Here is a 15150-nt window from a genome sequence, read left to right on the forward strand (position 1 = left end):
GTTTGTGTCGCTTTATCTCCTCTTGTTTCTCATTTTTGTTGTTGTTTTTTCTTCATTTTTCTCTCTTAGTGACTCATTTTTCTGTCTTGTTCGCATTGCTGGAGTCTTTTTGTGTATTTTTTTTCATTTTCTTTCTTGTTAGTATTGCTGGAGTCTTTTTGTGTATTTTTTTTTCATTTTCTTTCTTGTTAGTATTGCTGGACTTTTTGTGTATTTTTTTTTCGTTTTTCTTTCTTGTTAGTATTGCTGGAGTCATTTTGTGTATTTTTTTTTTCATTTTTCTTTCTTGATCGTATTGCTGGACTTTTGTGTATTTTTTTTCATTTTCTTTCTTGTTAGTATTGCTGGAGTCTTTTTGTGTATTTTTTTTTCATTTTCTTTCTTGTTAGTATTGCTGGAGTCTTTTTGTGTATTTTTTTTTCATTTTTCTTTCTTGATCGTATTGCTGGACTTTTTGTGTATTTTTTTTTCATTTTCTTTCTTGATCGTATTGCTGGAGTCTTTTGTGTATTTTTTTTTCATTTTCTTTCTTGATCGTATTGCTGGAGTCTTTTTGTGTATTTTTTTTCATTTTCTTTCTTGATCGTATTGCTGGAGTCTTTTTGTGTATTTTTTTTCATTTTCTTTCTTGATCGTATTGCTGGAGTCTTTTTGTGTATTTTTTTTTTCATTTTTCTTTCTTGTTAGTATTGCTGGAGTCTTTTTGTGTATTTTTTTTCATTTTCTTTCTTGATCGTATTGCTGGAGTCTTTTTGTGTATTTTTTTTCATTTTCTTTCTTGATCGTATTGCTGGAGTCTTTTTGTGTATTTTTTTTTCATTTTCTTTCTTGATCGTATTGCTGGAGTCTTTTTGTGTATTTTTTTTTTCATTTTTCTTTCTTGTTAGTATTGCTGGAGTCTTTTTGTGTATTTTTTTTCATTTTCTTTCTTGATCGTATTGCTGGAGTCTTTTTGTGTATTTTTTTTCATTTTCTTTCTTGATCGTATTGCTGGAGTCTTTTTGTGTATTTTTTTTCATTTTCTTTCTTGTTAGTATTGCTGGAGTCTTTTTGTGTATTTTTTTTTCATTTTTCTTTCTTGATCGTATTGCTGGACTTTTTGTGTATTTTTTTTTCATTTTCTTTCTTGATCGTATTGCTGGACTTTTTGTGTATTTTTTTTTTCATTTTCTTTCTTGTTAGTATTGCTGGAGTCTTTTTGTGTATTTTTTTTTCATTTTTCTTTCTTGTTAGTATTGCTGGAGTCTTTTTGTGTATTTTTTTTTCATTTTTCTTTCTTGTTAGTATTGCTGGAGTCTTTTTGTGTATTTTTTTTTTCATTTTTCTTTCTTGATCGTATTGCTGGACTTTTTGTGTATTTTTTTTTTCATTTTCTTTCTTGATCGTATTGCTGGACTTTTTGTGTATTTTTTTTTCATTTTTCTTTCTTGTTAGTATTGCTGGAGTCTTTTTGTGTATTTTTTTTTCATTTTCTTTCTTGATCGTATTGCTGGACTTTTGTGTATTTTTTTTTCATTTTTCTTTCTTGTTAGTATTGCTGGAGTCTTTTTGTGTATTTTTTTTCATTTTCTTTCTTGTTAGTATTGCTGGAGTCTTTTTGTGTATTTTTTTTTTCATTTTTCTTTCTTGATCGTATTGCTGGACTTTTTGTGTATTTTTTTTTCGTTTTTCTTTCTTGTTCGCATTGCTGGAGTCCTTTTGTGTATTTTTTGTTGCTTTATTTCGTAATCGTGTTGTTCAGTGTCACATTTCATGATCATTGTGGTGTTGGGCTCCAGAAAGCTTCATATTTGCAGGTTTTTCTGTGACTCCAGTGAAGGTCAGAGGTGTGGCAGTAGATCTGTTTCTGCTGGAGTCTCATCGTGATGCTGCTCCTCCTCTGGTTCCTCCTCTGGACCTTCTGGCTCATTTTTTTCTCCATAAGCTCCATAAGCTCCAGCGGGCTGCTGGTCTCGGCTTGTTTGTGTTTTTGCGTGGGGGTGGACGTGAGCTACGTGTCTGCGTGCGTCCGACTCCGATGTATAGAACATATCATGCACGCGCGCGTGTTTACTGTTCTCCGTAGTAGCGGCCCTGCCCGGATCCACGCACACGGGAGACGCATGAGTGGGCGGGGCCGTGAGTGCCCGGGCGGCCGTCCAATGGGCGCCCCGTAAAGCCGCCACTGGCTGGACCCAGCAGCCAATGGGACGCGCCTCCGCCGGGACGACAGCCAATGGGATGCGTGCAAAACGTGGGCACGTGGATCCGCGCACATGTTGACGCTCGTAAACCGGAGAGAGAAAGAAGCAGCGGAGGCTCAGACCGATGAACGGCACCGGGGCTGCTGCTGCCGGGTTATCTACGGACCACAGCCGGTACCGGAACCGGAGCACCGGAAGGAAGAAGCTGCTGATTTACCTGAGAGAAGGTGAGTGCTGCTGGTTCTTCTGCTTCTCTGCTTTCTGTAAGTAGTCCTGAAGGAGTGTCCTGTCTGTGTTTCAGCGGTTTAAAGCCCATTTCTGTCATGATTTCTGTGAATAAATGGCTCTATTATTATTATCATTGTCATTATTATTATTATTATTATTATTATTATCATTATTATTATTATCATTATTGTTATTAGATAAACGCTTGTATAATTAGAGTGGATCTGGTTTCTGCTCTGTTGTCACCCGGGTTCATTCCTGACATTTCTAATGGTTGCTTGGCATCGTACGGCCAGCCTCATGGTCCTACCTCTGCTCCTACCTCTGCTCCTACCTCTGCTCCTACCTCTGCTCCTACCTGTCCCATCACCTCCATCCAGCAGAGCTAGTGTAAATAAAAACAGGACAGAAGTGGGACGTCTGGTTTGATGCTGTGTTTGGGTGAATGTGTTGGATGAGAAAAGAGGCACATGTCCGGAGATGCTCGGCTCTCTGTAAAATGTGAGGAAGAGGAAGAGCAGAGCGAACAGGATGAAGGCAGAGATGGGAGGAAGCAGGGAGCTTTGAGAATCCAAAGGGGGGATGGCGAACGAGAGGAGAGGAGAGGAGGGGCCACGCCAGCTCCGGAGGCTGAGAGGCTCTATTCTGATTCCACTACCAGCTCCCATCCCCCCTCAGTTTACTCTCCTCCAGCCTGAATCTCCTCAATGGGAGCCAGACTGTAGCATTGTGCTGCTGCCTCCCCCAGTCCCAGTCTGCTCCATGCTAAACTAGGGCACTGATAGACCCACCATTTTGAGTAGTAGGGGTTAGTATTTTTGGCTGAGAGATGGCAAAATGGAGTGTTGTTTGTGCTCCTTTCCACTTCCTGTCCCGCTGCAGACATGCCAGTGTGGTTTTTAACCTGAATCTACCCGGTGTTAGATGCAGTCCCAGGGCAGCACCTTGTCCCAGCCCTCCTTCGACTCCCTGAGCTCCAGCGACGGCCTCCTCCTGCTCAGCGACTCGGAGCAGGCCGAGGACGACGCCGACGTCTTCCTGACCGACAGCTCGTCCTCCGTTGTCGTGGGCGAGGCGGGCGGGACGGCGGCCGGCGGGGACGGCGGGTCAGAGAGTCCCGGGTCACAATGGACCTGCGACGGGTTCACCGACAAGGAGGAAGAAGAGGAGTCGGACCGGTCAGAGGGCAAGGAGGCCCGGGCCGGCAAGACAGATCCGATGGGACAGACCCCCAAATCACAGGGAGATCTGCTGTTTGCTCAGAAGGTAATGAGAGCCCTACTCCAGCTGTTTTCAAGTTCTGTTGGCATAGTTTCAAGTTTGGTGTCGGAGAAAGTTCTGACTCACCGGATATAGACTTAGGGGACGAAATTTTTCATACAACAACAGCAACAACCTCCAAACCACCAACTGTGATTGGTTTGAAGAAATGCAAGCAAACCAGAGCTTTTTTAAATCACCCTACAGCAGAATGATAAAGAGGAGCAGTCAGACCGTTCTCCTGAACTGAAAAGTGTTGTGAAAACAGGTCTGTATGAACGTGGAAAGCATGAAGTAGTGTTCTTCTGTGCATTTTGACTGGTCTGACTCACTGGTGTAGACTTTAGGGCTGGACCCGAATATCCCGAGTATTCGTTCGCTACGGTGGTATCTGGATTTTAATTTTTGTATCCGAATGTTCGCACCCACCCCCACCCCCCGTTACCTGGCAGAAAGAATATTCGGCGTTACTGTCTTCCCTCCACCTTCGGCCCACATCGGCTCATATCGGCTCATCCCGTCCTGTGATCACATAAACATATACACATATTTCTATGTGATCACCCCTCCTCCCCCCAGACGAAAATAGGAATATTCGGAGCTCGTCTCTTCCCTGCGCCTTCGGCCCATTTCGGCTCATTCCGTCGTGTTCGGCTCATCTCAGCTCCTCCGTTCCTGTTTCTTACCACCTGAAAGTCCGGGTTGCTGCCGACTCTGACGTCACGCTTCACTTTGTTGCATAAACACAAGATGCTGAAGACCTCCGCTGTTTGGGAATTCTTCAGTTTAACTGAAGACAAAACGAGGCAAAATTTGGACCCGGGAAACCAGACGAACGGATCCGAATATTCGGGCGTCTCCGCCACAAGCCCCCCCACCCCACCCCCGGACGTTACGGGGTGGAACACATATTCCTATATTCGTCTTTAATAGGGCCAGAAACCACTATTGGGGCCAGCCCTATTAGACTTTGTGTCGAGGTTTGTGTGTTTTGTGAGCAGTTACAATCAGATGATTCTCCAGAGTTAACAAAACATTGTGAAATAAGATCTGGATTAATGAAACTTGTGTAGATTTCCCCACGCTGCTTAAAGAAATCCGAACAAACCAGAGCTTTTTTCAGTCACCCCATAACAGAATAATAAGAGGTGCAGTCAGACCGTTCTCCTCAGTGCTGTGGAAATGCTGTGAATATGCAAGACTTAAGGATTTGATTTGATTTATTTGGATCCCCATTAGCTATGGCAGTGCCGAAGCTATTCCTCCAAGGAAGTGACAAAATCATTTATGGTCGCTTGAGGTGGTTCTGACAGACCTACTGAGCGCCTTGTTGCATTTTTTGGACAAGCTTTGACTCAGCAGACCTTCAACTCATGTGACTGTTGAGCTTTTTCCACTTCTTTCGACATGAAGAAGAATTACTCGTTTCCCTGCTTAGAGCTTCCTTGTATGTTTTTTCTTTTTCTTCTCCTCTGTTTAGTCCAGGGTTAGGGTAGCTCATACTGCCGCCTGCTGACCAATACACAGCCCAGTTTTTCTGCTCACATGCTTTTTTTTTCACTATTTTGGGACATTTCAAAAAGTTTGCTTCACATAGTTGGATTAGGTTCATTTTGTCGTCCGTTACTATACGACAGCGTTGCTAATTTAAACCGACGATTCAGTAAAGAAAAGTTGTATTAGCTTTGCTGACATGTTTCTGCTGTCTTCATCTGACGTTTGGTGGCGTGTCCTTTTTATCACGTGGTCGGATTGACAGATCTGTGAGTCTGTGGAAACATGTCAGCAAAGGTAATACGACTTTTCTTTACTGAACTGTCGGTTTAAATAAGCAACGCTATCGTAAAGTTTGCTTCACATTTGCATGACAATTATGTGGAAAAACAGATGTGTAGAGATGAGAGGAAGGATGACGAAGCAGAGTCAGAGGAAAGCCCAGCAGATGCTTCAGACAGCAGGCCTGAGTGCTAATCCATCTTCTCTCCTGTTTCCTCTGTCAGTGTGCTGAGCTGCAGGGTTTTGTTCGGCCTCTGCTGGAGCTGCTGAATGGACTGAAGACGGGCCGATTCGACCGCGGTAAGCATCTTTACATCGCCGGCAGAAGTTGTAGCTGCTTGAACTCGAGTTTCTGTGATGTGTGGGTTTGTGCAGCAGCGTGCAGCGACAGTCTGAATCATTAGCTCAGCATAGTTTACCGATAGGCTGCTCGCTGTAAACGCTGACCGGAGGATTGTGTTTTTGACCACAGGTTTGAGCAGTTTCCAGCAGAGCGTTGCCATGGATCGAATCCAGAGGATTGTGGGGGTTTTACAGAGACCCAACAGCGGGTAAGACGTCATGCACATTGTCCAACTACAGCCCAACACTTCCTGTCATCACAGTGTAGAAAGTACAGGAGCTGCTTTATTTGGATAGAAGGAGTCACGATAAACCATTTAACACGTTATTCCTCCTGCACCTCCGTGAAAACAGCAAAGTCATGAGTGAACTTAGAGACGATTGTGATTTGTGGCGTACGGCACAGTTAGAAGGACAAAAAACAAAAGTAGGCTTTGATTTTCTTGATTGCTAATTTTGCATTTCCTGCAGTTCACCTGAAAACCCTCATATTTGTGTCTCATCTAAACCATTCAATCATTTCTGAAAACCACTTTTATGGACCTTCTTTCATGTTTACTGTTAGCTTTAATCTGTTGTAGTTATTTAGATTTTAATTTCTAACTTTTAGTCTTCAGTCTTATTCTTGGGTTGTTAAACTTCCTTTGTTGGCTAATTTAGCTAATTAGTGCCTCCTGATGTCTCTCCTGACTGTCTCTGTGTTTTCATGCTTTGATTGTCTTTTTAAGGCTGCTAAGTAAATAAAGTATTACTATTATTTATTATTTTATTAACGTCTTTCATTTTTAGTTTTTTGCAGAATCAGGTTCATGAAAACACTTCATTTTTGGTGATTAAAAAATAAGACGTCGAATAAAGTAATTTTGATGAAATATGACATTTCTAAGCTTTGATTGTTCGCTTTCCTGGTAAAACGGCACGTCAAACATTAGTTTACTGTTTTCTGAACACGTGTGTGATTGTTTTGCGTTTTTTAGGACGGCACGCCTTTACAACCCCTCGGCAGGTTTTGGGGTTCGTAACTGAAGCTTTGTGGCTCTACAGAGACAAAACGTGTTCTCAGATATTTTCAAAATACATTTAATCTTTTTTTGTGGAAAAGAAACTATCACCAAAACTGTGACTTGTACTGTAATATCTATCAAAATAATGTGGTTTTAAAATGTTTGGCACCTCGTGAAGTTCTTTCCCAGCATCACCTGACATCCGAGTTGAGGATGTAAATGATTCCTAAACTTTGCAGGAACAGTGAGGCGGTGTTACATTTCCAGCCTCGTCTCCTGTTGCATGTTTTATTGAACAGTCCCGGGGGAAAGTCAAGCTCCAGTGTTCACCAGCAGAGCAGAAAAACTTCTGTAGAAACTTTACTGGGCTCAATGTGCAGAATGGTAATAAATGTCCAGATGTACGCTCTTCCTTTTCTTTGTCACCTTTAGGGAGAAGTATCTGAACACTCTGCTGCAGGTGGAGATGATGCTGAAGCTCTGGTTTCCTCAGATCCCCACTCAGCCGGTGTCTGCAGCCTCCAGCGTCGCCACGTCTCCGGGTCGATCTCTCCAGGACGCTTCCGGCTCCATGCCGCCGCACAAACACCGGGATCAGCTACACATTCCCGTCAAGGTTGGAGCTTACTTGGCCTCAGCTCCACCACAAAAGGAACGTCACATTCACTCATAATTAACTCCCCTGTTTGTTTTGCAGAAGCGTAGACTCAGCTGGACGGGGACCGAGTCCACCTCGCCTTCCCCCGTCCTTCTCAAGTGTCCTCGAATCAGCGCACAAGAGAAGGGCCTCGATCAGGACGAAGGGGACGGCCCTGCTCCTTCTCCAGCACCAGCATCTGATGTGAACCAGAGTTCTCTAGATGTGGCTGGCGACAACCAGCTAAATAACAACACAAAGGAAAGAGACAGTGACCGCGAGGAAGCAGAGAAGCTGCCAAAGTACAAAGCAGGTCAGAGCTCCGAGCCAAGCCTGACTTGGGTCCACGTCGCCCCAATCCTGTCCCCAAGAAAAGTTTCACATGAGGCCACGACGTCAGCGGTCAACGGCGACCTGACGGCTGGCCGGAAGGGTAGTCCGGCCACGCAGGACAGCTCCGTCTCCTCGACCACGCCCTACAAGCAGCCCAAGAGCCTGAAGAAGCCAATCCAGTGCCAAAGCCAGCCTGTTGCTGGACCACAGAGTGAGAACGCTGAGACGTGTCAAGGTCAAAGCCAACCTCCTCTTCATGTCACACTGAAGCCTTTGCCCCGGGTTTGTCCGACCAGCTTAGAGACCTGATCAGCTCTGATCTGTTCCACCGCCGTCTGTTCCACCACCGGGCTGAAAGCTGCTGCTGCTGCTGCGACGGGAAGAAGGAAAGAGGCTGAAGACCCACGAATATACAAGAGTTAAAGAGAAGAAGAAGGAGGGAGGAGTTGTCGGTGACAGAAATCAAATGATGGCTCAAACAAAACTCATCAAAACAACAGTTAGTTCAAACAACAGGACATAAATGAAACCTACCATGATTCCATAATCTAAATACGTGCACAAAGGTAGTTGTGTGTTGAAGGGTAAAGATAAAGAGAACTCTTAAAGGAATATACAGGTTACAGGATTAAAGACTGATAGGACAGATTGTGAAGAATCTCGAGGCGCGAATGAAAAGTTCCTCTTCAGCATGAAAGCAATCAACGTATTCAGAGGAAGATGTTTCATCGAACTTGAAGGACTCTGAACGCAGAAAACCTGATGTCAGTACTGAGAATGAAAGCTTCCGATGTTTATTGTGACGAGGTAACTCCAGTTATGATTCAATACTGAGTGAGTAAAACAGTGAATTGCTTCTAGTCTCAAGGCCAACTCATGGTTTCTATAGGTAGTACAACAAGTCCACATCGGTCAGCATCATCGGCCCACATGACAAACAGAAAAACACTCAGGGCTCCAATGGATTCTTTGTCGATGAAGCCTCTGGTTACAGATTAGACTGTAGCATGTTTCCATTTGTATGTTGTTTTTGGTGATGTTGCAGAGGAGAAGACTGCTACTGGACGAGAAAATAATGCCGCTCATCGTCCTTGCTGAGTTTAGCCGATCTCTGGAGATTTTAAAACTTGAAAACACGTACAAATTAAAAATCTCCAAAGTCTGGCACAACTACTTCAATTCTAACTCTGTAAATGATGAATTAGTTCCTCGTCATAACAAGCATTTGTTTTTCATCGATGTGTTAGCAGTCAGGAGAATTAGACCGTAACTTGGGTTAGGGTCTAATTCTCCTGATGTCCTATTCATGTATACGTCCGCTGTGTATTTCAGCGTCTTTCTTCTCCCTCACCGTCTCACAATCTCCTTCGCTATAGGAAACAACAACTTCTGAACAGCCTCCCAAACATGGAAAAGTTCAAATCCATTCTGCTTGGTTCTTTCAGTAAATTACCCGGTCCCTGCATGCAGATATTCGACCAAAACGATTCTTTTTGCAGGGCCACAGTCACTGCATCCTGGGCTTAGAACCTTAAAGAAGTACAAAGCCCATTATCATTTGCCTAAGTGCAGTCAGACCATTCTCCACAGGTGGAGAATAGTCTGGAGACACTTTGCGGACTGGGAAAGCATGAGTTGGCCTTTCTGACCAGACAGCTGTTTGACTTTAGATTCACTTGTAGATAGAACTGAAGCATCTGACTTGCAGAGGTAAGAAAAGTGACACTGAAGTCGCTGAGAATCTTGTAGCTAGTGACGTGAGGAAAGCCGTGAACAAAGCACGGCATCAAACTGTACGTGTGTCAGACTCAAAGAAAAACGATGTCACAACTTACGAATGTAATCCAAGAATTTTTTGGGCGGCGGATCGACGGCATCGAGACGAAGTCACATCCAGCGTTTCCTGTCGAGCTGTGGATCGGAAAACCCGACCGCCAACCGGTGTCACAAACATCCAAGAAAGACTTTAAAACAACCAGCCTGAGGAAAAACGACAGACCACTCGTAGACGTACGACTCTCGAGTCCCACAGTTAATTTATTCATGTGTTGATATGACACTGCATCTATTTATTGTTTGTATTTATTTATCAGGCAGCTGATTATCGCCGGCCGTGTGCTCGCACGGTTCGGCCAACACTTTTGTGGAGGTGATTGGGAAGATGCTGTTTCGTTTGTGGTTTTTATCAGGATCAAACAAAAAGAAGGAAGTGAAATCTTTACAGTTGGACTTTTGGACTACTGTGCCTTTTACCAAATAGGATGTGTTCAGAAAAGCACTCGGTGCTTTCAGTGCATTCATACTGCATTTTGATTGTTTGCTCGTAAATGTGACAAAACCACTCCACGTTCAGTCACGAAAGCCTCCGAGTCGTCCACTTGCTTCTGAAATTACAGCAAAATCAAGTTTGTTCAACTTCCTACTGCTTAAAACCCGGTTTCATCCACAGCGAATCCAGACTCCAACCGCCCCAGCCGTTCATCCATGAGTTATCAACTAATCAATTAATTGACAACTTTTCTTTTACTATCGATTAATTGATTACTTGCCAACTCAGCTGAATGTCTTTGCGTTGTGGACAAAACAGCTTATTTGTGGAAACATCAACATTTTTCACCATTTTCACATTTTATAAACCAAACGACTCATCAATTAATCCAGAAAATAATCAACAGAATGATCAACAAAGAAACTCATTATTAGTCTCCACTGTCACCTACAACGATTCCCGACTGCCAACATCAACAATTTATTGATTAGCTATCAACTAATGAAATAATCGCCAACTATTCAGATGATGGATGAATTGGTTTGAGTATTTTTTTAGAGAAAAACTCTAAATTCTCTGGTTGCAGCTTCTCAAATGTATATGTTTTTTGGTTTCTTTCTCCTTGTTCACAGTAAATGTGCTTTTTTCACTATTTCTGACATTTTATAGATCAAACGATTAAGCTGCAACGATTATTCAACTATTTGTGAATTGTTAAATTTATCGCCAACTATTTTGACAATTTCTCAAATTGTTTTGAGTGTTATTTAGAAGAAAAAAGTCTAAATTCTCTCATTGTCGCTTCTTAAATGCTATGTTTTGGTTTCTCCTTGGTGACAGTAAATGTGTGTTTTTCTTCCCCCTATTTGTGACATTTTATGGATTATATAAATAAATGAGCTGCAACGATTAATCAGTTGCCAACTACTGAAACTATCGCCAACTATTTCAGGAATTGATTAATTGGTTTGAGTATTTTTTGAAAAGAAAAAAGTCTAGATTCTTTATAGCTTCTTACATGTGAATATGTTTTGATTTATTTATTATTGATTTGATTTATTATAACAGTCAACATTTTTCACCTAAACTGCAATGATTAATCCATTAATCTATTCATTTTTAATTCTTAGATTATTGCGAACTATTTTAAATATCTAGTTTTATAAAGCAGTCTAAATTCTGTGATTCCTCTCTGACAGGAAACTGAAGATCTTCCCACCATTTTCTGACATTTTATCAACTGAACAACCAGTCGATTCGTTGAGAAAATAATCGGTAGCTGCAGTGAGTAATCGTTTAGCTGTTGACTGTTATCTCCAACTATTCTGTGATTGCAGCTTCTTAAATGTGAATATTTCTTGGTTTCTTTTCTCATGTATGACACTAAACTGAATATTTATTCACCATCTTTTGACGGTTTACAGACCAAACAACTAATTGATTAATTAATTAATCAGTTATTTGTTGAGTATTGAGTAGTCACCAACTAGTCTAAATTCTCCGATTGCAGCTTTTTAAATGTGAATATTTTCTGGTTTCATTCCTCTGTGACAGTAAACTGAACATCTCTTCAACTTTTTCTGCTGTTTTATCAACCAAACATCCAATTGATCGACTGACTGCTAACTGTTAGCCCCCGCTAGCTGCTGTTTGTCGTGTAATATTTGAGCGTAGCCTTTTTTTCTTTCTTTTTTTGTTTTCCGATCAGCAGAGGAACCGATCAAACTGCATTTGTAGCTGGTGCTCTTGATAAACTTGAAACTAAACGCATAACGGTGCAGCTGTAAATGTAAGAGGAGCTGTGTATTAGCGGTGCTGCTGTCGCTCTGATTCCAGCTCCAGATTAGAAACTCTGCTCTGAATGGATCCACCTGAACTGTACATATTATGATCGCTTTTATTTTATGTGTTTGGAGTGTAAAACCCTCAGATCGGTGCAGGTCCGAGACCGGGGGAGTCTTCCTCCACTCCTGGGTTGTTCTTTTCTTTCTGAATCAGATTTGTGGTGACAGAGAAACCAATTGCACTTATTTTTCATTGTTCATTTTTCATGTAAGTTTTATACTGCGGCGACCGTCACGGTCCGACTACAATCTTTGTTTTACCTGCCTTCTTCTTCTTCTTCTCTTTTAGTGTAGACTATAGCCTCCCCTCTACCTCCCTTCTGTCTCCCCTCTACCTCCCCTCTATCTCCCTCTATCTCCCCTCTATCTCCCCCTCTATCTCCCCTCTATCTCCCCCTCTATCTCCCCTCTACTTCCCTCTATCTCCCCTCTATCTCCCCCTCTATCTCCCTCTACTTCCCCTCTATCTCCCCTCTATCTCCCCCTCTATCTCCCCTCTACTTCCCCTCTATCTCCCCTCTACTACTCCTCTATCTCCCCTCTACTTCCCCTCTATCTCCCCTCTATCTCCCCTCTACTTCCCCTCTATCTCCCCTCTATCTCCCCCTCTATCTCCCCTCTATCTCCCCTCTATCTCCCCTCTACTTCCCCTCTATCTCCCCTCTATCTCCCCCTCTATCTCCCCTCTACTTCCCCTCTATCTCCCCTCTACTTCCCCTCTATCTCCCCTCTATCTCCCTTCTACTACCCCTCTATCTCCCCTCTACTACCCCGCTATCTCCCCTCTATCTCCCCTCTACTTCCCCTCTATCTCCCTTTTCTTTTTTATCTATCTCCCTTCTACGTCCCCTCTATCTCCCCTCTACTTCCCCTCTACTACCCCTCTATCTCCCCTCTACTTCCCCTCTATCTCCCTTTTTTTTCTTTTTTTATCTATCTCCCCTCTACTTCCCCTCTATCTCCCTTTTTTTTCTTTTTTATCTATCTCCCTTCTATCTCCCCTCTACCTCCCCTCTATCTCCCCTCTACTTCCCCTCTATCTCCCTTTTTTTTCTTTTTTTATCTATCTCCCCTCTACCTCCCCTCTATCTCCCCTCTGCCTCCCCCTCTGCCTCCCTTGATCTCCTTTAAATCCCGTTAGCATCTCTTCTTTCCCAGCTAAACTCTCACCTCTCGTCTTTCTTGTGATATTTACTCCCCCACATCCTCCACTCTCTGGCTTATTTTTCTGTCTTTTTCCAATAATGATACAAAAACAAACAGAAAAATCTTTTAATAAATGACACATTTTGGGAAACTGTCTGTTGGTGTTTTGTGACTCCTGGTTTGGAAAGCAGCTCTGACCAAACAGATGTGCGACTCCATGGGGTGCAGATTTAGAGGCTGTAAAATGAGAGGAGGGGTGAGGAAGGGTGAGGAGGGTGAGGAGGCTGGTTCAGGAGACTCTGTAATCTGACTGGGAGGAGGAGGAGGTGGTGGGACGCTGATCCTCCAATCAGCTGCTACTGAAGCACAAACACCAGATCTGAGGAGTAAATATCTGCTGTTAAACCCAAAATCAGTCTCCAGATCTCAACTTAAAATGAATCTTTAGATTCATTCTACCTGGAAATGACAAAAACTGGTGAGAAAAGACAGTAAAACACTGAGATGTTGATGCATTTTTAAAATTTTGTCATATTATGTGTTAAAAAACCATGTCTAGAATAGTCACATGCAATAAAACAGTTTCCGTTAAAAACACGTCTGCGGGTAAACAGAAGCTATATCACATGAACGGAGGGTTAGGGTTAGGCTAAGCTCAAGATTTTATGTTATTTAACAATCATCCATCCATCCATCCATCCATCCAGATGAAGCAGTCCATTCCAGATGTTCCTCCTCCCAGCAACACTTTCCAGCTCTTCTTGGAGGATACCGAGGCGTTCCCAGGCCAGATGAGATACATAATCCCTCCATGTTCTGGATCTACCCCGGGGTCTCCTCCCAGGAGGACATGTTCAGAAAACCTCCAGAGGAAGTCTCCCTGGAGGATCAGAACCAGATGTCCAAACCACCTCCACTGGTTCCTTCAGAGGTGAAGGATCAGCGGCTCTACTCTGAGCTCCCTCCAGATGTCTGATCTTCTCCTCCTATCTCTAAGGCTGAGCCCAGACACCCTACAGAGGAAGCTCATTTCAGACGCTTGTATCCATGATCTCATTCTTTGGGTCACTACCCAGAGCTCATGACCATAGGTGAGGGTTGGAACGTAGATGGATGGTAAACTGAGATCTTATCCTTGAGGTCCCTCTTCACCACCACGGTTCAGTTCAACGCCTTCATTACTGCTGACGCTGCACCAATCCTCCTGTCCATCTCTAGCTCCGTTTTCCATCACTCATGAACAAGATCATGAGATACTTGAACTCCTTCGCTTGGGGAAACAACTCCCTCCAACCCAGAGGGATCAATCCACAGGTTTCCATCAGAGAACCATGATCTCAGACTTGGAGGTTCTGATCCTCATCCCCATCGCTTCACACTCGGCTGCAAACCATTCCAGTGCAGCTGAAGGTCTGAGGAACCAACAGAACCACATCATCTGCAACAAGCAGAGATGAGCTCCTGAGGTCCCCAAACCAGACACTCTCCTCACCCCGGCTGATCCTTGAGATCCATGAAGACCACAAACAGGATCAGAGACAAGGGACAGCCCTGGAGGAGTCCAACACCCACTGGAAACGGTCGTAGACCTTCTCCAGATCCACAAACGCATGTAGACTGGCAGGTCCAACTCCCATGACCCCCTCAGCAGCTTCCTATCCACCGTTCCACCATCAGGACAGAATCCACATTGTTCCTCCTCGATCTGAGGTTCAACCATCAGTCAGAGCCTCGCTTCCACCACCCTACAGTAAACTTTCCCAGGAAGGCTGAGAAGTGTGATACCCGATAGATGGAACTCACTCTCTGGTCCTCCTTTTTTAAAATGGGAACCACCACCCCGGTCTGCCACTCCACAGGTACCCTACCTGATGTCCACGGTGTAGAGACGTGTCAGCCAAGACAGTCCAACAATGTCCAGAACCTTCAGCATCTCAGGGAGGATCTCACCCCTGGCGCCTTGCCACCGAGGAACTTCTTAACTATTTCGGCAACCTCTGCCATGGAGATGAATGAAGATCCCTCCAAGTCTTCAGGCTTTGCCTCCTGCACAGAGGACGTGTTTGCCCCAAGGCTCGACCACCAGACGTTCGCTGACGAGCTCTCCTCCAGGCCTGGCTCCAGGGGA

General features: G+C 43.7%; 1 protein-coding gene and 1 long non-coding RNA gene across 18 annotated transcripts; one reads left to right on the plus strand and one right to left on the minus strand.

Annotated features, from left to right (window-relative positions):
- Positions 1-2246: 2246 nt before the first annotated feature.
- Positions 2247-10945, plus strand: LOC110959697 (circadian-associated transcriptional repressor-like). Of its 2 annotated transcripts, none has more exons than XM_051957361.1 (6): positions 2247-2410; positions 3294-3677; positions 5672-5747; positions 5920-5998; positions 7226-7409; positions 7491-10945. In XM_051957361.1, exons 2-6 carry the CDS (start codon positions 3336-3338, stop codon positions 8070-8072), a joined length of 1263 nt encoding a protein of 420 aa, XP_051813321.1. In that variant the 5' UTR covers positions 2247-2410; positions 3294-3335; the 3' UTR covers positions 8073-10945. The 2 variants fall into 2 exon arrangements, with proteins under 2 accessions (XP_051813321.1, XP_022062353.2); XM_022206661.2 differs by having other exon boundaries at positions 3336-3677.
- A 1154-nt stretch (positions 10946-12099) lies between these two features.
- On the minus strand, positions 12100-13398 carry LOC127536576 (uncharacterized). 16 transcript variants are annotated; one of them, XR_007945611.1, is made up of 5 exons: positions 12884-13395; positions 12677-12835; positions 12522-12610; positions 12333-12410; positions 12106-12222 (listed from the first exon to the last, which is right to left on the minus strand). It is a non-coding gene; the product is annotated as an uncharacterized LOC127536576 (long non-coding RNA). The 16 variants fall into 16 exon arrangements; XR_007945625.1 differs by adding an exon at positions 12455-12488 and having other exon boundaries at positions 12825-13394; XR_007945617.1 differs by adding an exon at positions 12422-12488 and having other exon boundaries at positions 12333-12388; positions 12825-13393.
- Between the last annotated feature and the right edge of the window lie 1752 nt (positions 13399-15150).

Source organism: Acanthochromis polyacanthus, chromosome 12, assembly GCF_021347895.1.
Source record: "Acanthochromis polyacanthus isolate Apoly-LR-REF ecotype Palm Island chromosome 12, KAUST_Apoly_ChrSc, whole genome shotgun sequence".
NCBI lineage: Eukaryota > Metazoa > Chordata > Actinopteri > Pomacentridae > Acanthochromis > Acanthochromis polyacanthus.